The sequence below is a fragment of the Meleagris gallopavo genome, chromosome 6 (assembly GCF_905368555.1).
Source record: "Meleagris gallopavo chromosome 6, MGAL_WU_HG_1.1, whole genome shotgun sequence".
Lineage (NCBI taxonomy): Eukaryota > Metazoa > Chordata > Aves > Galliformes > Phasianidae > Meleagris > Meleagris gallopavo.
In genome coordinates, this window is record NC_139409.1 from 19,672,765 (window position 1) to 19,698,969 (window position 26,205).

Consider the following 26,205-nt stretch of genomic DNA (forward strand, 5'->3'; position numbering starts at 1 on the left):
TACTGTATAAATGATGAATTATACAAGGACTGCTCCAAAAGTAATGTCTCCTATTTTATTATGCTGGCCCACAACGTCAGAGGTGGATTTTGAAATTACATATATATTCTAAGTTGTTTAATTTAAATAAAGTGAGAATTTGGAGAAAACGAACTAATAATTAGTTAATAACCTGAGGATTATTAACATTTCAGGGTGACCTTACATAAGTAGTGTATAAAGTAATAGTCAAGGAAAATGCATGCTATAGTGTAAAAAACTAGGCATAAAGTTTAAAATGAATTCCAGCAAACATCCTCCTTTTGTCTGGGCAAATGTAAGTATTCCAGTGTAACAGATCTCTTTAAGTGAAGTTGATGCTTGTTTAGTAACAACTTGCTTGAAGAGATAACTGGTATCTAAGACACCATGGAAAATGAAGTACTGAGTAGTGAAAATGTTTCAGTTTAAATGTTACTGTGAGGAATGTGGAGAGATTTGTGTTATTTTTATCTGTATTTGATTAGAAGGGCTGGGGAATTGATACAGCTGTCCAAGAAAAGAGGAGCATGGTGTTAGATGCCCAGCCAGCCATCTGGGCATCACAAGGAAGCTGGGTTGTTCTCTTGGACTTTCTTCTGCCTTGTCTTCTGACAGTGGGAGGAAGCATGGACAAGGGTCGTTCTGACAACAGTTCTGATGAAACAAGAATCAGAGTAGGAGAGACTAAAAGAAATTTGGAAGGAAAATAATTTCATGATGCTAATATGTTTACTTACAACTGGACAGTAATAAATAGTTTTGATTATTCAGATGTTTGCCCTATGCATATTTAAAAAAAAAAAATCATGTTGTTTATAAATATTACACTTAAAATGGGATTCTATCCAGAACTAATGATTCTGAATGGCATTTTGACTGTGTATTCATGTTACTTACCATGTGGCATTATTCAGTCTACATTATTCAATGTTACAAGGTAAAGCATAGGAAAAAGTTCAGGAGAAGGCTGGAAGAAAAGAATACCAGGCTGGTAGGCTTCTGTCTGAAGTTCCCGAGTTGCGATAGATAGAAGCCAAGAAGATACTTAGGAGCTCTGTATGCTTGCCATGTCATATTCCCTTCCTTTCCTAACTTTTGGCCATTGTTGGAGACAGAATACTGACCTCGATGGATCTTTTTCTCAGTCTAACCAGTCTTATTTTCTTATATTTGTGTTGTGACAGCATGCCAATATTTGCAGTCACAACATCAATGCAGAGCAAATGATGTATGAACATAGAGTGCAGCTCAGGTTTAATCCTCTCAATGAAGCCAAGAGTACAGAGTAGAATGAATCAGAGAGAGGTTGTGCAGCCTGGTCCATTCTTGGCTTTGGGGTTGGTGATGGTGAAGGGTGACGTGCAAGTGGTACTCCCTAAAAAATAACTGCATACATTAAAGCCATTTGAGTATGCTGAAAGGACTGGAATAGTCTATAGAGAATAATAAAACCAATGTAACTGACCTAATTTTAAAAAGACAATGAAACAGAAAATAGGAAGCATCAATGTGGTGGTTTGTAAAAGCAACATTTGCTGTTACACAGTGTGACTCTTGCAACACAGGAAAAAACAGGTATACGTTATCTCTGCCTTCATTGTGATAAAGGAACCAAGGGTGAACTGGGAAAGTAAATAAATTACAGCTGAAGTCAAAACTCTTTGTTATTTACTATTAAAAACCAAAAACTTGGATTCCCCGGTCAGCTGGTTTAACTTCATCAGCAGGTAATTGATTAACTTCATCAGCTGTGTGGAGGGAGCAAAATCTTAAGCAGGTGTCAGAGGGCAGCGCACCGTAGAAGCAGAAGAAATCTTTAAGGAGTGATGTGGGAAATGGAGTATGGCAGCTGCTGCAGCCCCTGAGGAAGGTGCTGCATAAAGCTTTGCGGATGTGTATGAAGAGGAAGTGGTAGAGGAAAGGAGAAGGGGCTCCTGAGTTTTGATGTCTTTGGGCAGCCACCCCTTAACCAGAGAACTAACCTTTCTGATGTTGTTCTTCAGCTGCCCCTGTTTCAGTAGATACCATACTGTGGCTGTTGATCCCCCATATACTTTGGTGCTTTGTAATCAGTGTTCTTTAGAATTTATTCTGTCACTTTTGAGCATTATTAGAAAGAGAAGGATTAAAGAGAGTTGAGGAATGTGTAGATAAGAGTACTGGGAGGCATCCTCTCAGAAACTCAGGTGAATTTGCATTACTTGGGATTAAGGCAGCAACATGACTAGGTCTGCGATTATTGAAAATACTTGAGTTGTTTTTCTTTAACAATTAGCCAGCTTTGAGATCCTCCTCCATAGCTGCATTTCCCCCCTTAAGAAGGGAGCATTGCTAAGACTCCTGTCATATCTCTGCATCCGAGCTGATTTCCTAGGAGCAATTAATTTGTATTGAATTCTGCTCTCTTGTCTTCTACAGAAGAACCTTTGCGTTGCAAGCACGCGCTACTGGAGAAGTAGATGGACACCACCATTTCATTTCACACAGCTACATGCCAAAGCACAAGATGGTGGTAAAGTGTTGCTGCTAGTACAGGATGAACTTCAACCTGAATTAGGTAGAAACAAATGCTCTGTTACTTCCTGCCAAATCTGTGTGTAAACTATTCTCTCTAGAGATGTTTCTCAGCTATAACGTCAGTGAGGTAATGGAATGATCTATCCCAGAAGGAGGTGTTCACGCCAGCTCTTTTAGTTATAATGAACAGTCTCTATACTAATGCCAGATACTTGCAGGGTTTCCATTCTGTTCCTCCAAAAAATGCTGCCTTAATCCAGTCTATTTTGGTAAAATTGAAAGGATGGACCTATTTTTCTTCTTAAAATGATTTATAGATTTCTCAGCTTGGCTAGGCTAAGGGGCATTCACTGGGAATAGAGAACTAAGTTAAAATATAATGGAAGTAGTGTGTTATGCAAGGCCTAGATAGGTGTCCAGAGCTCTGTTTTCATCCTATAATCAGGGCACACTGAAAGTCTCCTGGTCTTCAGGTCTACCATTTTCTAAGCAGTAAAGCATACAAGGAGGGAAGTTGAAAGGCGTTATTTCTTCTTCCTCCTTGGGTTAGCAACATCATCCCTATCCTCAGTGGTTTGTTGCTCATAGTTGTTTGTTATTAGAGTTAATTAGTTGGAAAGAAAAGCTTGAATCAAAGATTGACAGTCAGCAGATAGTCAATGCATACTCAGTATGCAAAAGCAATCAATAGAGAAAAAATATTTTGTATGGCAACAGCCGAAGTCTAGGCTGAAAACTGCCAACATATCAGGTACTTTGTGGAGGAAAAAGTCCGTGGACTACGTATACATTTAACCAGCTTGGTAGGAAAGAAGCACAGGTTTAATTGTCCTATATTTCTTCTAGCTGTCACCCAACACAATATAAATACATTCTGCTGAGGAACAGGTGGGTACCCAGAGCTGCACCAGTGTGTACAGGCTAATTGGATGGGCTATCCCAAATGCCTGTGTGTTTGGAGGGAAGCTTCACCACCTCTGCTCTTCCAGATCTCAAGGCAATGCCAGTAACCTTTGGGTTGCCTGCACCATATCCTGTGTAAGCACAGGAAACGTGTCAGCAGGCTATCACTGTACTGAATTCTGAGATGAGTTTTCAAAGAAGCAGACAATAAAATGCAATAACAGGCCAGATTTTATGCCAAAAAAATAACAAACCAAAAAAACCAGGAAACAGTGAAGGTGGTGGAATGCAGCTGACAGCCTTGGACATTGTAGTTATTCATAGGAAGATGAAGTTGCTTGCGGCAACATCGACCCCCTTAGCTGTCCTGCATTTGTACTCACTTTCACAGTGTGCCTCTGTCTATTTTAGAGGCGACGTTAATATTTATGCTTATCACATCCAACCTAATCCTGAGATGCATGCAGGCTTTGACCTCGCATCATTTCTGTCTGTGAAAGCTGTGGAGCTCATTCAGTCCCCTACCTTTATGGCATGGCCCTCTTATCTGTGGGCACAACCTCCCTGTTGGGTGAAAAGTGCAGACTGGAGCAGAAAAGAAGGCTGCGTGGGGTCAGGAGGTGCAGGAGCTCTGTAGTCTCTGTGAAGGTCTGAGACGGAAAGGACCAGTGAATGGCAGCTGCTGTTATCTCTAGAGATAGCAGTTACAACTGTTGCTGTTTTGCTCTCTTCAGTACAGATTTGAAATGTGAGCAACTTGAATGAGTTAACTATTAAGCAAAAGAGAAAAACACATGAATTGTGGTGGGATTGGAGGTACAGGTAGCTCCTAGCATAGGGAAGGAAAAGATACACAAAGCTGCTCCAAACAGGGAGAGGAAAGTAAGATCTTGTGTGGGGGGAATAGGGAGACTGGCAAAATCAAAGGAGGGAGTAGCAGGGGCTGTCACATAGAAAGCTGTCTGGAGGGACGAAGAGACTGCAGAAACCCTGATAGGTAGTAGAAAGCACAAGGACTGACTAGATGGAGTCCCTGGTACAGTGAGGAAATTGGGAACCACCACCTGGGAGAAGGAAACAAAAGGTCAAGAACTGAGTGCAGGAGGGCCGGGGAGGGTGGGATGTGAGTTCCATCATGGCTTCCAGAGTCATAGACCCAAGTACCTATGGGGCTGCTCCCAGCTCTTCAACAAATATCCACTGGTAATGGCTGCTGCTGGGGTCGCAGCTTGGACCTACTCGCCTCATCATAGACAGAGATTACGTGGGGAATCATGTTGCCAGGCTGGACGCAGCAGGGGCCTGAAGAGCAGTGGTGTCCATGGTATGAGGTTAGACATGATGTTTCTTTTGAGATGGATGCTGCTGAAATGTTAGAGGAAAATGGGCAACATGCAAATTTTGGCTCTCAGAACAGATGATTTTGCATTGTTCAACTACTTTTGAGCCCTACCCAAATCCTTCCTTGGTCTTTTCCATTGTCTATGGCTGGCCCTGAATTTGGGAGTCCTAGTGTGTATCGTGAATACAGTCTACATGTTCCAAAAAAAAAAAAAAAAAAGCAAGTCCCCCTGTTTGATCATTTCCTCAGTATCTGGAGACTGAGCCATTTTCAATTCAGAGCAACCATATTTGGTTAAAACTGTACTTTGCTGTTGCAATCCATGGGATGCTGTTTGGTACTGCTAATTTGTTTATGTCATCTGCTCAGTGAATTACTGGCTGGAAGCTGCTCCTTCAGTGCAAATATTCCTTGCCAGCCACTGTGATTTTAATATGTTATTTTTGGGGGGGTAATGCTCTGGGCCTTTCAGCGTTACCAAATTATCTTTCGTTCCTCAGTGAGCAGGCTAGTGAGATGTTCCCACAGTGTTGGGCTGTGCAGTGCCGAGGCACTGAGTGCTTGGCTGTCCAAAGGTCAAAAGCACAACGATCAGACACATGCAGATCTGGATTAATTACCTCTCAAAGCTCCTGCAGGCAAAAGAGAAAAAAATGTGCTGGGTGTCTGGATTATTTGTACACTGTCAAACTTTAATTAAGATACCTGAGATAAAGATTACCCTTATAGGACAGGACAGCAGCATGGGCACCTTGTGAATAAGGAGCTGTGTGAGAGCAAAGGGCAGCCTGGCTCCCAAAAGTACTATTCAGCACAAGAGGTTTCACTTCAAACTCAGCACAGCTGGAGGAGAGCAATGCTTTGGGCTGCTTCTGTTCCTGGGCTGTTAGTTTTGTTGTTACTGCTTGCTGGATTGAGCTGTGAATCAAACCACTATGAAAAAAAGAGGCAGAAAAGAAACGTTTATGATGAACAGTAAGTACCAGTGCTATTAGCAATTGCAAATGGATTTGCTCATAAGATAGGCTTTAAGCATTACTAATGGGAACAGAATGGCTTTACCGCATGTCTTTTCAATCTACACTTTTGGCAGCAGATATGTGCAACTAACTCATTTTTATTTTGCCCCTGTAATACAACAGGCCTCGTCTGTCCTCAGAGCAGGGCAACCTGGTGTTCCATGCTGGCTCCAGCAAAAATATTGAATTTAGAACCGGACCACTGGGGAAAATAAAGCTTAATGAAGAAGATCTTGCAGAAATGTTTAGTCAGGTGACGTAGTTACTTATCCGTAAGGTGTTTTCAGTTCCAGTTTTGCACAGTAATAATTTAATTTTCTTCAGAATTTTTCTCAGCAAATGTTTGATTTGTTTGGTATTATTGTCTTTTTATATTATCTCTGTTAGCACTGTAATATTTGAGCTATTGCAGATATGTAAAGCAATAAATTAATTACATAAAGTAATTAAAAGATCAAACTGTGTATGAACAGACTTGTCTGTATTCAGAAGGACTTGATAAGAGTAAGGTGAAGAAAGTACAAATCTTTCCCAAGCTTTTAGAAAAGTAAGGCTTGCTTTCAAGCTTTTGAGGAAGCAAAACTAATTTCACATCACATCTCTTTTTAATAATTTAGATGAGAGAAAACAAAGCAGAGATTCAAGAACTTAAGAAAGCCAATGAAGTCTCTCAGAACGTGTCCCACCAAGTCTCTCTGCTTGCTTCCAAGGTGAGCTATACCCCTGTGTTGTATTCCAGCAGCATTCTGAGTTTTCTGTTCTTCAGAATAATGTGACTACTGATTCATTTTGGTATTTCTGGGCTTCAATTCGGGGAACTGGAGTAGAGTCCATATTTAACATCAGTTTAGAGAGTATGTTTGACATAGAAGGTACTGATTCAGTATCTGGAGACTGGAAACATGCCTGTAATTCTCATAATTTTTAGTTACCAGGATTATTCTTTTGTTCACTGTTGACATCTCTATGGACTACGTTCTCTGATGTTTATGGAAATCAAATCTTACTAAATTCAGGCTATAGACTATATGTATTCCTATAGGTGTTACATAGACATGCCATTGCTTGGATGCAAATGTGTTATAGATGCTTGCAGTGGAAACAAAAGACTCTTGAGGTAGTTTTTCCAGCTTGTAAAGATTCTTCTCCAGAAAAATAGAAGATGGAAATCCTTTATCTGTCTTGGCTTAAATGTTTAATGTGCTGCCATAATTTCTTTATAGGAAAATATTTTATAGCCTGTGAGACTGCCCTTATGGGAAATTGTTCTAATATGTATCCATCATATCTCCTAATTCATTTTCTGCTTGCTATTTGTGGTTTTAACCAACTGAGATATGCTGAACTTTTCCTTGGCTTTCAGTGTGCTCACCACGTCAGACTGTCATACTCTTGTGAGCACCTGAACCTTCCTGTTGGAGTATTTACATTCTTAAAGTTTGTAGAATTATAGAATATTTTGAGTTGGAAGGGACACTTCAAGGTTATCTGGTTCAAATCCCCTGCAATGAACAGGGGCACCTACAGCTTCTCCCTTAAAGCCCCCTTGTAGATACTGAAAGGCCATTCTCAGCTCGCCCCAGAGCCTTCTCTTCTCCAGGCTGCACAGCCCCAGCACTCTCAGCCTGTCATCACAGGGAAGGCATTCCATCCTTGAGATCATTTTTGTGGCCCTCCTCTGGACAAATTCCAACAGGTCCACATTAAGGAAGATAGGCACCTTAATGCATCTTCACAGAACAGTCTTTTTGTAGGCAAATTTGGATATATCCTGTTGAAAAGCCATCAGCTTTTGAACAGCATAAAACCCTTAAATCCCAGTGAATGGGGCCTGATTTCAATCTGATTATCACCTGGTTTCACAGAGTGGCTCTTCTCTTGTCTCCAAAGAAAACACTCAGCCAGCATGCTGGCACCCAGTCACTCTGCAGTGACCCTCATGCCAAGTGCAATTAATTTGCATTTCTCTTGCAGGTCACAAATCTTGACATGAAACTTCAAAGCTTAGAGCAGGTGAGTACATGGGAAATAAACTGAAGATCAGAAAAGAGCTCTACCCAAGTAAACAAAGTAAGTTTTATTAAGTTAAATGATTTATTTCCTCTCACATATCACTGAGGAAAAGCTTTTCTGGTAACAGGAGGTTAAAAAAAGCCAAGGTTTGTGAAGGAGGTGAAATGCCTTCTTACAAAACATAAACTGTGTAGGAGCCTGCATTCCTTAAAGGAAAAACAGTTGTAGACTGAAAAATAACAACTGGATACCAAGGAAAAATACACTCTTCCTTCACTATCTCTGAAGACAAAGACAGAGAACTGGATTTTGTATTGCATGGGAAATAGCTGATTTTCAGCCACTGGCTGCTTCCCCATGAGCATGTGGCAGCCATAGCTAGTGCTGCCAGTAAAGCAGTTGTTGGATGAGTCACACATGAAATGAAGATACCCCTCCTGGCCTCACTAACAGCCTGTCATTGAGGAACAGTTTCTGATAGTATTTACATCTTGCAGAGCTTTTCTTACCCCAGAGCTTACAGTATGCTGTGTCAGATCTGTCATGCTAAGTCATATTTTAGTCGTATTTTCATACAGATATGTTCAAAAGAGCTCCAAAGTTTTGCAAATTAATCTTGCTGAAAGAAAAAGTGAGGGGGAACCCCCCAAAAAGGATAAAAATAAAGGGTTCATCTTGTGAAGAAATGCTGAAGAATCACTAAATAAGAAGGAAGATAATTCCCTGCTCTGCTCCTGGGTTTCAGACTCTGCAGAGGAAAGCCTGCAGCAGCAACCCCTGTGAGAACTCGGGGACCTGCGTGAACTTGCTGGATGGTTTCTTTTGCCTCTGTCCCAGCAACTGGAAGGTGAGTCTTCAGCCTCCAGGAGTGTGTGTTTAGCTTGAGTGCATGATGTGTATTTTAACTACAAGGGTATACCTGGCTTATTGCAGTCATGACAAGGTATGTATTAAGATTGTTTGGGATGGGGTGATATACACTGAATAGCAAAATAACCCTATCAGAGTCATCATCTGTTTTAAGTGCAATACATTTGATTCTCAACAGTAATGACATATATCCTAAAAGATGGAAGCCCAAGCCACGGGGCCAGACTCTGTGCAGTTACACGCAGGTGATGTCCCCTGAAGTCAGCGGTCCGACACAGTATGCCCTCATTTCTTGCTGAGCAGGATGACTGAACTACATACCTGCATGACACAATCATGTGGAGGGAATGGGGGAAGGGAATGACATTTATTGAAGCCCGAAGAAGTAAAACAAATGGGGATGTCGGTAATCAATCACATCCCAAGATTTCAAAATCCAAAGACTTTGTTGGCAAAGGCTTTTATAGTGCTGTTACATGCATTTGGAGATGGAATGGTTCCATTTTTTCTCAAAGGCACTCAGCTTGAAAGCTCTCCCAGTGAGATTGGGGTCAAAATTGATGTGCTTTCTGTCCTGATGAAACAGCATCTCCTAATAAAAACATCCTGAAATTAAGTTTTCTCAGCCTTTTGCTATTAAGTTGGGAAGCAGGGGGAGGTGGCAATACTCAACTGTCCATATGCTGTCTGCACACATCTGAAATATTTCATCCCTCTTCTGATAGCCAGGATTGCAGAACTCAGCTGAACAATAGAGTTCTGTTATAATGCTTCATAAGGGAAGCTGTGTTGATAGCAGCCTGTGGTTTGTGTATGTTTGGAAACTATATTAAACCTTGGCTCCATGGTTTGCTTCATTTCTCTGTTACTTGGAAAATAAACTGGTGTTCCATTTCACCTTAGGGCCTCCGCTGCTCAGAGGATGTTAATGAATGCCAGATTTATGCTGGAACAGCGCTGGGCTGCCAGAATGGAGCCACTTGTGTGAACACAGCAGGCAGCTACAGGTAATTTTTCAAAACCATACACTGAAATCCTATACAAAACACTGCTATGTTTGTAGCATCTATCCCATCTGCAGCACAAGTTTGGAAAAGAAGTCGATGTATTTTCTGTGCACCATAATCCATTTCAGTCTGAGAAACCGCAAAATCCCTATACTGTACAGCCAAGTGCACCACGGACGTGTTTATATTACTTGTTTTGACACAAAAAGAGCAGCAAGAACCAGGTTTATCACACAACCACACTGGGGATTAAGATTATCACCCCTCATTTATCACCTGCCCATGAGACAGAGGAGAGTGAGGAAATGGACAAGGTGGACAATGGACAAGGAAAAAAGCTCTGCTCCACAAGGCTATGACTTGCTGGAAAGCTCCTGAACAGGCAAAGCTTCCTTCAGACGAAGGGAGGAGAGGTACTGACTGTAGCAGGCAGGCCAGGAGGGTGCTTGGGCCCCAGAGACATCATCTCCCTGCAGTTCACCTTCCTCCAGCTGTGCTCAGCCAGAGGCAAACCTTGTTCAGCTCCTTGGGAAATATGCTGCTCTTTGCAGGGCAAGCTGGCCTGAATGCCCCACATCTTGTTTTCCATACTGGCAAATAATAAACAACTTTCAGATGTAATACAAAGCTCTCCCTGTGCAGTGGCTGGATAGCATGCCACAGCCTTCTGCAAAGCAGTTAGTCTCCAGCTTCAACATGAAAGCTTTAGCACCCACAAAAATTTGCTTGGCATAAGACAGGCTTATAAGCATGGCTTTGTCAGCTCTTGGAGTAACCTCACAAAAGGGAAATTTTCATGCAGCTCCTCATGCTTCACAGTGGCACAGAGCCTGCTGAGATCTTTGTAGCATCCTCGCAGCCATCCTCTACACAGATGTTTAGGAAGGAAACAACACAAAGCATCCTGCCTTTACTTGTTCCTTGCTGTGCTCAGCAGTGTACAGGTGTGTGATTACATTAAGGTTTGATAGACAAATCCTTTGTTCTTCTCTCAGGTGTTTTCATTGTTTGTACAGTCATGATTCCTGTAAGTTTATTTCCCAGTGCCATTCCTACAAATGTTACACTGTTACTTCACACAAATGAGGATCGCTTTGTAAGTCATACAAATCGCTGTATTGCATTACATCCTCAGGATTACTGTTCTATCCTTTCTTCACCTCCATTGTATGGTCTTCCTAGTCTCCAATCACATCTCGCCTTATTCATTTCTGAGTGCTCCTCGGATGCTAAATGCATTCTGACAGTGCCCGGTGGCCGATACTTGTGGGATCCAGTGACCCTACTAGCCCTGCTCCTGCACTGCTGCATTCACACACTGAGGGGAAAAAAAAAATATGATATTTAATTTTCCACAGCCCCCAGGGGTAACACCAGGTTTGATGGTACAGTGCTGTACCATCAGTTGGAGGGTAATGCAGTTCCTCTTTGCTCAGGTCCTTTAGTTACAGGCCTCAAGCTCTAATACACGAAAGCACTGAGGTATGAGGAAGAAGTAGATATCACGGAAATGCTTTCCCCGGTCAGCACCGCAATAGGAATGTTGCATCATTTGGACAAACGGTGTGAGGGTCACCATATCCACCAGACTTTTGTGTGGTAATCAGAACAGTGGGGCCTCCCCAGGATGTGCTGTTAGCGCGGGGACAGGACCAGCACAGTGCCACACAGCTCCGCAGGCTCTGATTTTTGGTTGAAGCTCCTTGTGGCCTGCTTCTCGAAGCTGAGCAGCTTCAAATTGGGAATGGATTAACCTTTGCTAGATCAACCAGGAGACAGTGCCGTGTTCCTCGTCCTTCAGAGCCTCTGATTGCCTGCTGTGTCCTTTGGAGCTGACTGTGCGGCTCTGTACTTTGAACATGCAGAACTGCTCTGGTTCCCTGCCTGCCGCCTGTCTGCATGCCCAGGCCGATCTGCTGCACTCCCAATGTGTATCTGCTGACTCTTACAATGCAGCTTTGCAGTACAGCAGACTGCACACAAGCATTAAGATACTGTGGTGTTTTTAAACTGAAGTTCATCAAGGTCACTTGTCCTGAGTGCAGAGTTTAGTTACCTGCAATTGGCTTATCACACTGCCTTTTCAGCTCAGCACATGATACCCTGACAAGGATAGCACAGTGTATTAATAAATCACTCCAAGGTCCAGATCAGCTGATCAGCTGCACTAGAATTCTCTGATTCTGATTCTCTAGGTAAATGCTTGTGCAGCTTGGTTTTCACTGGCCAGCTTAAAAGCAAGTGAGCAAGAGTGTGTCAGATACTGTCTGAGGAACAGGCACTTCAGCACACCACTTGCATCCAAATGAGTGTCTCGGTTTCATTTTTTAAAGATGTTAGCTAACTGATTGGAGGTCTTCTGTAGGTTGTGGCTCCATTCTGTGGTATTTTGGATTCTCAGATTTGTTCCATGTGATAATTAAGGGCCGGAGAAAAGGGAACAGTTACCTTAGAAACTCCCAGTTTCAGTTTCATTGTTTCTGTGCAATGCTGTGACCAAGGTGGGCCCTACAGGGTAAAAAAGAGAAAGCTGCTGTGTCAGCTGTAGTTGGCACAGCACTGCTTTGGTGGGAGTGCAAGGAATGACAGCTTGGGAAGGTGAGTAGGGATGCTCCTTAGGCAGGGACTTTGGGCATTGTAGATTGGAGGTAAGCACCAAGCCCTGATGCCAAAGCATGTCTGTGTATTGCTAGAGGTAGAGCTTTAGGCAGCTGGCAACATATGAGGAACATAAAGTGAAATGCACATTTTAGGCGCTCTCTGGCTGAAGTGCAAACTTCCAGGCTCATGTTCTGCTGAAGCCATGTGTTGGACATCTCTCTTTTCCTGGTCCTGTGCTTGTGACAAGATACTGTGGTCAGCCATGGACATGTACAAGTCCTCTGCGATTCCTGAGACCCTACTGGACAGCTTTGCTGCTGTGCAAGGTTATTAATGAGACTGTGAAATACACAAGGATTTTGTGAGGAACATCACACAAAGAGTGCAGACTAATCCCTTACAATTGGAAAAATGTGGTCTTTATGCACTATACTTGGAATTTTTCTTCTTGCTTTCACCTTTAGCTGCTCCTGCACTCCAGAAACCTATGGTCCCCGCTGTGCCTCAAAGTTTGATGACTGCCAGGGTGGATCTCAGACACTCTGTGGGCATGGTACCTGTGTTGATGCAGAACGAGACACCCCCAACAAAGTAAGGAGCAATATACATCTCATTATACAGCACAAATAGTACCGGGTGCCACAGACCTATGTAGCATACACTGCTGCTGGAAGACAGTAAGAAATGCTGCTGTACAAAATAACCTAATCTCTCTGATGTCCTGAGGATAACAGAAAGTACTGAAAATGCCTTGTGTCTTCTTAAAGATATTTGTCAAAGTGTTTTTGGGTAGCCAAAGTGTCATTCAAAACATAATATTCTTGCTGTTCAATATTTGGGGAGTGCAATGTGAAGTTGCTGGAATATTTTATCACTGAAATTTTTCAGAAGGACAAATATGGTTCTTATTTTCCTTGGGAAAAGCAATATCAATGGAACGCTGACAGGTGGTCTGGTGGCTGCTGCCTGTGTTTAGTGCTCATTACCGTCCATTTGACTGGTCTCTGACTCTAAGCCTGAGAGTCCAAGTGTCTGCACTTGGCAAATATAAGTATATACTTGAACGGTCTTCTGCAACAAGCCAGACAATTGTTTGGGTAGAAAATCTGGGTACAAGGTGTTCCCTCTAAAGGGATGGATGGAAGATGCCAGCTTTGGCTTTTTCCAATCAGAGCAGCCCTCCAGAACTACTCTGGCAGACTTAGCACTCTTATACACCCATGCACTGTTCCAGGGACACCAAGTATTCTTTGTGCTAACATAATTTTTTCTCATTTTGTAGAAGTCTTCACACCCCATTAGTTGCTTTCTGCCCATTTTTGTGGAGAAATCTTTTCAAAAGAATTCAGTGCTGGCTTAACAGTGTCTGCTCCTATGTCAGTCAACAATAAAGCTCCCATTAGGTTTAATTGGACTGAAGCTAGGTAAATGTTGAAATCTGGCCTTTAGCAAAGACCGGAAGAGAGAAAACTGTTGTCATTAAAGAAAAAAATGTATTTGCAATTTGCTCTGCACTTTGCAAGTTACTGAACATTTTGCTTAAAAGAGCCAAGCTGATTTCAGGTTGCTTATGCTGATCTCTTTACCCTATGTACAAAGCAAGTTGATGAATTTTAGTTATGTTTATGTACAGTTTATAATTACTGTTCATTTTCTCTGGAAGACTTAGGGTAAATTACAGGTTATTTTGATGAACATAATAAATGAGCCTGCTGCTCCTTCCACTATTTAAATCGTTAAATTCAGAAAGAGGAATAAATGAAAAATGCTATCAAAGCAATTCCAGAAACAAAATGTGCAAACCGTGCAATGCTCTGAAAGCTTTCTTGCTGTAGTTTAAAAGATTTATAAAATGAACTCTTACCCATTCCTATTCTTCTGAAATATGCACTATGTATTTGCAGCCCAAGTACAGCTGTATCTGTGACGCTGGCTGGATGTCCCCTCCTGGCAGCCCCACCTGCAGTGCTGATATAGATGAATGCAGCCTTCCTAACCCTCCGTGTTCACAGAATCCACTTGTGCAGTGCCACAACACACTTGGCTCCTACTCGTGTGATCTCTGCCCCACAGGTATGGCGTCTTTCCTTGCTCTCATGCTGGGAGGGGTGGCAGCAGGTAGGACTGATGTCATTAGCAGAATGAAGATCCATATAGGAGTGATTTCATGAAGATCTTTGATCTGTATTCTACAGAATAAATGCATCGAGGTTATGTCTTATCTGCATAACATGGAAAGTGGATTTTAAAGCATGATTTATCCCATCCTTTAATGGACGTCTAAATAAGTCAGACAAATTAAATTCTTGAAGTACCTATTTCTTTTCATTGATTTTAATAAGAGTTCATGTAGTAGAAATGCTAAGTCACAGCTTGAACCAGTGATTGAACACCTGGTGGGAAGGCAGAGCTAACTCAGGGGAGCTCAGGTGTATGCAATGCAGCTGAGTGACTGGAAGGGGTGCAGCCAGGATCCACCCCTTTCCAGACCTCATTTAAGGTTGGCAGTGGAGGCAAGGGTGTCTTGCTGGAGAACACTGTGTACCTGAGGCCTTCTGAAAGTAAGCAGATTCTTTCCTATGTTTTTATCCACGTGGTTGTTGTATGTGAGCATGTCTTCACTTACTGCAGCCTAGGGCTTTGCTGCTCTGTTGTCATTGCTGTGCTTTCTGATGTTTTACAGTGTTACAGCTCAGAATGATTAGAGTGTGATAGGTAAGGTGAATCCTACCCACCGTGTGTAGGTCTAACTTAATATATCTGCTGTCCTAAGCAACCCTAACAGAAATCTAATTATCCTTTCAAGCTGTAAAACCTATGGTCTATTTTCCTGAGTCAGGTACATTGTATGTACGGGAGGGATGTAGGAGGAGTGTTTGAAGTATTTTACCAGAGCTATAATGAAGCTTTGCTGAAAACATTACATGTATCCATTGGACCAGAATTTCTACCTCTTTAGATTAAATAAACTGTGTTTGATTCTGGAACATCTGCAATGTCATTAAAATAAAGCGTACTTGCACGTGTACCTCCACTTCATTGTATTTGAAACCTCTTTTGAAGACCAGCCTTAATTATCATTGCTTATGTGAGGAATAGGTCTTGTCATGTGTTAGTGAAGGGAGATTCAGAAGTCGTATTTTTCTGCTCTAAGAAAAGATCTGATCAATTAAGAAAGTCACACTTTTTTTTTTTTTTTTTTCCAATTTATTTTAATCTTTCCTCTGCTTATTTTTAGGCTGGCAAGGAAATGGCTACAGTTGCCAAGACATTGATGAATGTGAAAGTGATAATGGAGGTTGTTCAATAGCACCAATGGTTCAATGTATCAACACAATAGGATCCTTCCGCTGTGGAGTCTGTCCACCAGGTAAAATACTGGATGATTCTGTTGAAGCTTCATCATTTAAAATCTTTCTGTAGTTTTATCAACACAGTTGATCCTATTTTATTATATACTGAAAAAGCTGTAGGGCGGTTTTAACATACACAAAACAATGCTGTAATTCTGAATGCAGTATCTTCAGACTGCTTCAGCTACGTATTAACATTGTGTTGAGCAGGTGTCTGTTGCTGCACCATTTGAAATGTTTCTCTTCTACTAGGTAGACAGTGTTAAATCTTTGATTTTACAAGGTTCTTCCTTTGGGCGGTGGGGGGGGGGGAGATAATTAAGGGGAGACAGGTACTACATAATTATGATAGCAATTTAATTGTCTACATATTAATTGAAAGAGTATCCTGTATGCCATAAATCAGTGGTATTGTCTGTTGTAAGCCTAGGTAATTGTTTGTCGTGCTCTGAATGCTGTCTAAGCAGGCAGTGTTTCCACCACAGTGAAGGTCAACCAGTAGAAGTAGTGACAGTGTCCATAAAATTTTTGGCTTAAAATGCGTTTATGAGATGTATGCAATCAGTAAGGTGAATACTATCAGGAAAAAGTGTTTCTAATTGGTCTTTGAATTATCTATCTGAATAGCAGCAAAATGTAGGTAGTGAAGGCTCTCTGTTTAGTAGGTACTGAAGAGCTCTATCACTGTGCTGGAAACATGGCCTCAGGCTAGTCTTGATATGGTGCAGTGAACCACAGCAGTGCAGTTGTGCCTCAGCATTTTTATCCTGCTGAGCTTCCCAGGAGGAAGCAGATGCTGTATTTGTAACCTGAGGTCAGCTCTCACAAGCAGGAGGCCTTGAATTGCTTGGAGGTGGCTGGGTGCAGAATTACAGGAAGGGTAGCTGTAGCAGAAATGCTAAATCACAGCTTTGAACAAGTGATTGAGCACCTGGCGGGAAGGCAGGGCCAAGTCAGGGGAGCTCAGGTGCATGCAGTGCATTTGAGTGACTGAGAGGACTTTCCAGACCTCATTTAAGTTTGGCTGTGGAGGCAAAGGTATCTTGTTGGAGATCTCTGCCTACAAAGGGTAAGCAGATGTTTTTTTTTTTTTTCCTATGTCCCTGGCTGCCACATTTGAGCATATACTCACTTGCTGCAGCCTAGGACTTTGCTTCTTGGCTGTCATTTCTGCCCTTTTCATTGTGTCATAGTGTTACAGCAGCATGCCATGAGAGAACTGAGCTCCAATGGCCTCATTCTGATCTTACCTATATTTGGGTAATACTAGTGTAATGTTTTTCTAAAATCGTGTAAGGATTTAGTTAAGTTCATAATCCATCCTTATAGCGTAGGAACGTAATAAATATGCCAGACCTTATCAGCTATCTCAGATTTCTCTCTTTAACTGCACAGACTGCAATTTTACAACATAAATTACTGTTTCTTCTCATCAGATGCTTGTTTTGCTGTTGATGCACAGAGAACATAGTTTGCAGACTAAGATTTACCTCTGTACAGGTTATGAGGGAGATGGACAAACATGTACCCAGGTTGATAGCTGCTCAATAAATAATGGAGGGTGCCATCCATTGGCTACTTGTACCTCTACTCCAGGTATGACATCTGCTTAAGGACTGTAAGTATTATCAGTGTCCCAAGGAACCTGCTTTGTAGCAATGTATTTACCCTAGAACCCATTCTCCACAATCTGTTTTTCCTTCCTCAAGAGAGCAAACATGCGGGGTAAAGCCAGCAGGCCTTCCTACAAATATTGACAGAAACAGATTGAGGCTTCACACCAAAGAGCAGATTTAGTTGTTAAAATATTAAGATCATCACCATTTTTTACTTTCAGCTGCCTTTAATTATTTTTCTCCTTCTTCCCAAAAGTATTCTTTGACCACTTCCAATGCTTCCCATGAAATTAAGTTTGGACTCTCAGGTACTAACACCAGGGAACTTTTCATGACCAAACTACACACAGACCGGGGCAGGTACCAAAATTAGATAGCAATCAAAATAAGATTGAACCAGATCTAATAATTTAGAATGTATGAAGGCTCAGCTTCAAAATGTTGAGGACTTTTACGGTCAAGGTTGGTATTGTCATTGTAACGAGGACTGAATTATATTCTCTTTTTTTTTCCTTATATTTCAAGGACTAATGCCATTTTGTTCGTGCACATCTGGGTACACTGGAAGTGGATATGGGCCAAGTGGGTGCTCTCCTCTTACTGATATCTGTCAGCTGCAAAACCCTTGTGTAAATGGTCAGTGCTTGGTAAGTGCTGGACTGCACACAGTGACAACATTATGAAATTATCATTGCTAGCAACAAGGAGATTGCTGAGACTGGAATCTGAATGCAGACATGCTACAGGTAATGAGACGAAGTCAGTGGAGAGTGAGAGATCAGCAGATAGACCTGGAGAAAATTGAGAGGGTTTCAGGATTCTCTAATCAGGCTGCCTTGGAGGAGGGACAGTTGGTAGCCCCAGAACAGTGATGGGAATTCTGGCTGGGGGAGAGTTGGGTGTTTTTTGTCCTTTACTAATTGGTGGTGTGAATTTGTTCCCGTGCACAGTGACCATTTATTTTGTCCACATGGATCTTGAAAAGGTGTTTGGTTTTCTGAATGAAGTCCTCTGTGCTCCGGGAAGTCTGTGCTATGGAACTGGGAATTTAGATTCTTCTATTGGAGAAGATATTTATGGTGATGATTGATTTTGCGGAAACATTCCAAATAGCGCATTTTTTGTTCAAGTAATGTCTGATCTTGTTTGTCCATGTTGTTTCTTCCTTTTAATAGTTCTGGAAACAGAATCATTAAATGGGTGGAAACAGACCATATGATATCATTGCATTTCCCTTTTCTCATTTTCTGTTCTAAAGGAGATGATCTCCCCACCCCGCTTCACCCATTATAATATATTGATTGTGAGACATCAAAGATGGCAGTTAGCACGTGCCTTGGTATACTGCACTCTGCTTTACCTATAAAGAGTATATCTAAAAAGCAAGAAATATGAGGAAAAAGGTCATAAGAAATTAAAACAAATATGTGGAAAAACTTGTGTATAAGAAGTAGTAAAGGTTGAGACAAAATAAATAGGAAAGAGGCAGGAATAATAAAGAGTAGCCAGTGAAAGTGTTCCTGTTTAACAACCCTCAGGGTTAAAATTAAGTAACAACCAGTGCAATTGCAGTGCAGATTTCCAAGAAAACAGATTTGAGAGAAACAATTTATAAACCATTGTCACCATGGTTTTCTGTTTATAAGTTATAGATAACATGATTGACTTATTTCCTATGTGATCATTTCAAAGCCAAACAGTTTTCTGAATGAATGCAGATTTTGACTTTTTGAAGAAAGAGCTCTGCAAATAAATAACTTGATAGAAGAAAAAAGAGCTAGATAATTGGATTAGGCTGTGGCTTTATGTTGGTTTCCGCCACTAACCATCAAAGCCATTACATTCTAAATGATTTGTTTGTTCTGGTATCTCCACATTAAGTAAGTGTAAATATCAGTCCTTCTACTGACTACATTGATTCTTTTAGGTGACCCATGCTCATTAGGTTTATTGCATTTGTTTATATCTGTAGGCAGTGACCTCTGGATATTTCTGCCTGTGCAGCGCAGGCTGGACAGGCTCTAACTGTACAGAGAACATCGATGAATGCGTTAGCAACCCGTGCCAGAATGGTGGAAGCTGCACTGATGGGATCAATGGTTACACCTGTGAGTGTACCAGTGCCTGGACAGGACCACAATGCCAGACTGCCCAGCATGGTATGTCAGCGACCTCCTCCTCAGTTGAAACGGGTGCCAGACTTCAGCTTGTAAATGCTTGCTCTATGTGATCGATTTGATTTTAAAGTTATGAGAGGGGAAAAAAACAACCGTTGTCTTGGTGGACTACAAGTTCTGATCCAGTCTCTTGGAGTTAATTTTTCTTCATAGCTGTTTTATGTTAATCCATTGGAGTGTAATAATGGAGTAGCAGGCCTGCTTGGAGTTTTACAGCATCACTGCAAGTTCCTGCCTGTGCAATTTCTTCTCTGTATCTGTTGTTCTGCTTTGGATTTTTTGCCAAGAACTTTAATTGAGCTAAGTCAGGACAGCATTCCAGTGAGTGTCCCTGTGGTATCCATCTGTCAGATGGCTCATATAGTTATTGCAAGTTGATGTGAAGAAAGCAGATTAACTTTTCACAGAATGTGGAATGTGAACTTTTCACTCAGCCACTGTGAAATCTAGACTATTTTAGAGTTATTTCAAGCTCTATTTTCCTTATGTTTCTAAACAGATTTTTTTTGATTGTTATTAAGGATATACATATGAAATAATTTTTAACAATTCATAATGTAAATGATAAAAGATCACTTCGTATCCAGTGACAAGTTGTAATGTGTCAATATTTCTTCTTAATCAAGGGAAAAGCGATACGTTCTATTATGTGATAATCTTGAATCTGTTTGAGAAATTGTGAGATGTTTTTAAATGGAAACTTCAAACAAAAATTTTTTTTTACCATTTCTTCATACAAAATATTTCAGTGTACTGAGAATTGAATATTGCTTTATTGTCAGCAGGATATTAAACTACAGTTGCTTCTTGCACGCAGAACCTCCATGTACACTGTATTTGGGTGCTTTATGGATATATTTTTCCATAGCTGTTGTGGATTTCCCATTCACAGCTCCCACTCATTGAACAGCTCAGTAAGAGAGGAAACCATGGTCTATCATGAGAGGTGTAACCAGCAGCAGATATCTGAACCAAGGTTATATACAGGACAACGAAGCATCTGAAGGATACCTTCTATGATGCATCGCTACTGAGAAAAGAAATGTTATATCATGTTAGCTTCAAAATGTTATTTATGTAGACAGGAAAATTGAGGATTTCAATCTGGAACTAGCTTTCCAGAAACAAGAATTTATTGATGGTTCCTTGAGGCAGAACCAGCATCTTTTGGTAGAACTCATGTGTTCCAGCTGAAAAATCTTTATCCATTTTTTTTTTTTAACGCCATTTCACTTTAAAGAAAATTCTGAAGAGTCTTTTATCTTTGTTCTAGATTAGGAAGCCAAACATATGTTAGGAAGTTTAGTTTTGAGTCTGTACTATGATAGCATGCATTAATCCATTTAACTTTTTTGTTCCTGCAGCTTGTGGAGAATATCTTTCAGGATCCAGGGGGACTTTCAGTTACCCTAACAACCCAAGCAGCCAGCGCTATGATAATGGGGTCAGCTGTGCCTGGGTTATTCAAACTGCTCCCAGCAAGGTAAAATAAAGTTCAAGTTAAAGAAATCCTCGGTAGGAGCCTCAGCTCATCAGAGCTTTGTCACATATTCACAAATACGTCATGAGTTCTATGTTCTTACAAACCTTCAGGCTCCTTAATGTGGGCTACGTTTTTGAAGATTTCTAGTAAAACTGAGGATCACAGTTTATTCTTTCTCACAATAATCACATTAAAAAAAATCAACTGAAGGAAACAACATGCGGAGGGTGGTGACACACTGGAAAAGGTTGCAGAAGGAGGTTGTGGATGCTCCATCCCTGGAGGCATTCAAGGCCAGGGCAGATGTGGCAGCCTGGTCTGGTGGTTGGTAACCCTGCGCGTAGCACGGTGGTTGAAACTAAAAGATGATGGTGGTCCTTTTCAACCCAGGCTATTCTATGATTCTATAATATACAACGACTGGAGGTTTCTGATAAGTTTTTGTGAGAACTGGCATCATCCACCACCACCTAAGGAAGGTGTCTGTCCTCCACTGCGTTAGTCTGGGATCCATCTGTAGCTACTCAAAAAAGCTCTGCTCTGATTGGCTCCACAATTAGGTCATAAGTTAAGTGATCCCAGAACAATTTTCTGTTTCTCACTTCTGAGCTACAGAGATATTGATTGCTGAATTCGTGTGATCAGTAGCTTTATACAATGATTAATTATCTTAAGGATTATTTTTTAAATGTTGTACTCATGTTCTGATTTTTAATCTGCAACTAAGGATTTAATTTGTTATAATTCACTATAAAAAAGATATGTTAGCTCACCCTTTAGCACTGGACTTCTTACTGGGGATTACAATTTTCAATATACTTTTGACATTGTTGACATTGCATGGGAACGAAATGCATAGTTGTATATACTAGTGGTTGCTAGTGATTTATAGAACACTATATGCAGCATACCTTCAGCTTTAAGACTTACAGGCACTACTACTGTCTTCAGCAGAGCTATATTAAAGCACATCTACAGGGGATCTGAACTCATCTGAAGTTGTGTATGTCACTGTTTATATAGAGTGTATTTATAGTGCACCAGTTTGTATGTACAAAACTCCCATGACAGTATTTTCAGCCATAGAATAGATCATAAAACTTTCTAGATCTGATTTCAAGCCTTTTCCAGTATAGTATATGGCAGACACAGCAAATGATATCAAACATATAGGAACAATGCTATTCCCATATCCAAATACTTTCTGATCTCCTCCCCTTTATTTTGACCCTAAGATTCTGTAGTATCTTCTGTCCTGGAACTCTTTGGGAAAATGGTGTAATGACTCCATAGATTCTCAAAGCTGTGTGAACAATAATATCAGCGCTATGTAGGATTACAGCACAACCTTAGCAGATGGAAAAATAGAGATGACTTATTTTGTTACTTCCTGTTAGATTCTGCATATTACTTTCCCATTCTTCCAACTGGAGGCAAGTACTGACTGTAACTCTGACTTCCTTCAAATCCACGATGGGGCTTCAGCGTCAATGCACATGCTGGGAAAATACTGTGGTTCTGACCCTCCTGCAGAGCTTTTCAGTTCCCACAATTCCCTTTATCTTTGGTTTCACTCAAATCATGCCATTACTGCTGGAGGTTTTACTGTTCAGTGGGATTCTCGAGATCCTGGTAAGTTTGATGAAATGTCAAGTAATGCAATGTGTTGGCACTTCCAGGAAAGTACATTCCCAGAGAGAAACTCTGAATCATCTTGTGCAGCATCAAGCTCACTTCAGTCTTCTGTGTGCTGTCTAGAGAAAAAAAATGTGGACTAGATTGTGCTCTGAAGGAAACATGAGGGGGGGCTGGGGGGAGGAGGGAGAAAAAGGCATGGAAAATTCAGAGGCAAAACTATTTATTTCCAGGAATATTTACTGAAATGCTCTTTTTAATATTATTTTTTCTTGCAATTTACATTTTAGATAGATAATTACTAACTGACAACTATGGACACAGAAATTGAAAACAGGTTTTTTGTTTGTTTGTTTTGTTTTTTAAGAAATAAAAACAAAGAGGAAGAGATACATCTTTGACTACACTAGCTCTTAGATATAAGAAACAAGTTGCCCCTGCCATTACCCAGCTGGTATGGGGGGAGGGAGGTGCTTTTACGATATGTACATAAAACATCCTTCCCTGTAATCTACTCTCTTGAAAATGAAAACAGATGTGCGCTAGGGTAAAACACAGTGACTCTATATACAACATATAGAAATTCAGATTAATTTTATAAAGCCAATCTAAAACAGTACATTTAATTTTTAAAACAATTCTTTAATCTAAGAAGATTTTTCTTCTCACAATATTTCTATTATAACTGTGAAAGAATCTTTCTTTTGCAGAAAAAAATCATGACATATTTGGATTTTATAGTTGAAATATATAATTATTTATAAGATGTACAGAAAGATACAACTAGTTGTTCTATTTGTTTGGGTTTATTTTTTGTTTCTGAATTTATTCTGGGTACCTGCAGTTCAGCTTTTGACCCCATGTGCAGTGTTAAAGACTATATTGTTCTATGTCTCTTTTCTGTTAGAATGCGGTGGTGAGCTAACAGGTACTTATGGCTCAATAAGCTCTCCAGGGTACCCTGGTAACTATCCTGTAAACAGAAACTGTTTCTGGACCATTTCAACTAATCCTGGCCTCCTCATTACTTTTGCTTTTGGCACACTAAGCCTAGAACACCATGAGAACTGCAGTTATGACTATTTAGAGGTAAGGTTTAATTATGCTTTATGACTTCATTTTATGGCAAGGTTACTACAAAACAAGATATTTCAAAACTTTTTGTATGTAGAGAAGTATACTGTTTGATATTAAATCTTGGGTTAAAATATTCATTTATACTTACTACAGCCAGTAATGCACTCAGGTACAGTTAGCAAAACAAAAAGAAGATGAAATTCCATTCCACTGAAGTCACTGGAAGACCTGCAAGTAGGGAGGATAGCATTCAATTCAACTGTCTGCTGGGAAGCTTTCACTTCCTTGCAAAGTTCAGTCTCCAACTTCCTAGTTGAATATCAACCCGCTTTTAACCTAAGTAAAAGAATTAGACAAAAGGAACTAAAATAAATGGGTTCATATAATAGTACAATCTATTACTCTTTGGATGATCCTAGGCCTTATTCTCAAATGCAGAGTAATAGTTTCTACTAATGCCCTTTCACAAAAATGACAGTGCCACATACTACATAACTCAATATCGCAGAGGGTGGTTTCGTAGACAGTTCAACACTAGATCTGATACTTTTTTCCCTTTCACAAACCCCATGCTCTCCTAGGAGCATTACCAGCCAAGCTGGTTAGTCTATTTCTATTTCCTGTGTGTCTGGAGGGAACTTATAATGAGCTCCCACCATAGACTTTCCACCTGCCCCTCCCCATCACAACTTGAGAGTGTTTGTACTGTCCACAGTTGACACACATCTGATAATCCTAAACAGTGATTTATCATTCTGTCTAGATTCGAGATGGTCTTCTTTCACAAGACTCTCTCCTTGGTAAATACTGTAGCACTGGATCTCCACCCCCACTCCAAACCACTGGACCATATGCATGGATTCACTTTCACTCTGATGATGTGGTTACTGATAAGGGCTTTCACATTGTCTATACAACATCAGCTGGTAAGTAAAAATCAGTATTAAAGTTTAGTCTGTGATCTTCCTAAGGCATAGCCAACGGGAGACAGATGTCTGTAATTAACACTTGCAATTTCATAACTCAGAAAGTGTCTTGGATTTGCTGCTATTGCTCAGGGGCAACCTAAACTAAAAGAATTACCATAGTTGTGAATATTTCAACTAATGTTTTGTTTTCTTAATGCAGCAGGTCTAAGTTGTGGAGGAAACTACACTGATAGCGAAGGGGTTATTACATCTCCGTTCTGGCCTAATCCTTTTATCAACAGTCAACAATGTATCTACATTATCAGACAACCAGAGGGTGAAAAGATACACCTTAATTTCACACATTTGGAGCTGGAGAGCCACGCTGGTTGTTCACTGACTTATATCGAGGTGACTTTTCTTTAGCAGTTAATGTGGAAGGTTATTTAAATGTATTTACAATCCAAGGTGGCACGATTTCTTTCTCAAGCGCCACTGTAGAAACAGATGTTAATCAAAGGGTAAAGTATATTATTGTATTAGGTTTCCAAACTCAGTGGGATTGAAAGATAAGAGAACAAGGAAATCTTTCTAGCATCTCCTGTACATGATGAAGATAGAGTTTGGACCTTAAGCAAACGGGGTCAAACAACAAAAAACAGAAATAATGCAACAGTCTCTATGCAGCATTTTCTGAAGTCGTGGTATTATACTGAAAAGTCGTTTTGTGGAAAAGAGAAAGCACACTACATATTTTAATACTTGTATATGTGTTCAGAATTGTGTTATAGAAGCATTCTGCACATATTATTTTTTCTATGTGGAAAGTATAATAGTATAGTAATTTTTGTTATCCAGGATATACTTTAGATAAATTGTATATGATCTCAAAAGAACATCTATATGCAGCACTTTCTTCGTTGATCTGCATCTTCATGTTTCATCTAAATCTACTGAGTGCCACCTTTTAAGTATGCTAGATATTATTTATTCAATTTCTTTCTTACCCCTACGCCCCTAAATCCAGATCTGCGTGTCTTTAATCAACCACAGATGAAGTTCGGTTGTGTGGGGTTGGAATTGGTGGAGATTACTGAGAGCTTCCACTGGAGGCAGCAGGGCTGAGCATCACAGCCAAGGCTGTCCCATCACTTCAGCCAGAAATGGAGTGAGTGGCGTCAGCCTTAGGCAATGAATTCCTTTCTCTGAGGGATAGTAACAAGCCAAGACTGGGTCAGAGGGCCAGACCATGTGCTGTAGATGGAAGCTGGAACCTGGTTCTACTGGAGCCCTGATGGGGAGGGACTGATAGTCCTGGGAACTGAAATGCAGCCCTAGGCAAGGTGGGAGATCCTTCAAGTCTCTGCAAGCTCTGCTGGGTTCAACCAGCCTGTGCCATCTTTTTGTCATGCTGTCTCCCTGGTCCTCTGTGTCACAGCCCAGTTCATCTTATCTGAAGGAATAGTGAGTAACCTCATCCTGCATGAAATGGCTGCTTGTTAGTGCTATCTGCACAGAACTGTGGTTGCACTGTATTAAACAGACTTAAAACAAATTCAGCCACAGCCTCTGGATGATGTAGCTGTCATGGCGCTAAGCCAGGTGCAGGGAAGACGGAAGCTGGTGGTCAGTGGGGAGGCACTGGGAGAAGCAGTCCAATGCC

At 40.8% G+C, this 26,205-nt stretch overlaps 1 protein-coding gene across 3 annotated transcripts in view; it reads left to right on the forward strand.

Moving 5' to 3' along the window:
- Nucleotides 1-5,575: 5,575 nt before the first annotated feature.
- Nucleotides 5,576-26,205, forward strand: part of CUBN (cubilin) — a 134,799-nt gene continuing 114,169 nt past the window's right edge. For 2 of the 3 annotated variants that reach the window (XR_014884223.1, XM_085227335.1), the window contains exons 1-17: nt 5,597-5,758; nt 5,926-6,055; nt 6,420-6,512; nt 7,777-7,815; nt 8,561-8,662; nt 9,589-9,692; nt 12,758-12,884; nt 14,198-14,366; nt 15,532-15,663; nt 17,147-17,242; nt 17,788-17,909; nt 19,235-19,421; nt 20,804-20,922; nt 22,320-22,554; nt 23,465-23,646; nt 24,398-24,560; nt 24,763-24,953. Coding sequence is in view for 2 of the 3 variants with exons in the window: in XM_085227335.1 (XP_085083461.1) it covers nt 5,640-5,758; nt 5,926-6,055; nt 6,420-6,512; nt 7,777-7,815; nt 8,561-8,662; nt 9,589-9,692; nt 12,758-12,884; nt 14,198-14,366; nt 15,532-15,663; nt 17,147-17,242; nt 17,788-17,909; nt 19,235-19,421; nt 20,804-20,922; nt 22,320-22,554; nt 23,465-23,646; nt 24,398-24,560; nt 24,763-24,953 (2,310 nt within the window). In the remaining variant the exon portion in view is untranslated. Of the gene's footprint in view, nt 5,759-5,925; nt 6,056-6,419; nt 6,513-7,776; nt 7,816-8,560; nt 8,663-9,588; nt 9,693-12,757; nt 12,885-14,197; nt 14,367-15,531; nt 15,664-17,146; nt 17,243-17,787; nt 17,910-19,234; nt 19,422-20,803; nt 20,923-22,319; nt 22,555-23,464; nt 23,647-24,397; nt 24,561-24,762; nt 24,954-26,205 lie in introns of all 3 variants that reach the window. The other variant, XM_085227336.1, reaches the window with a different exon arrangement.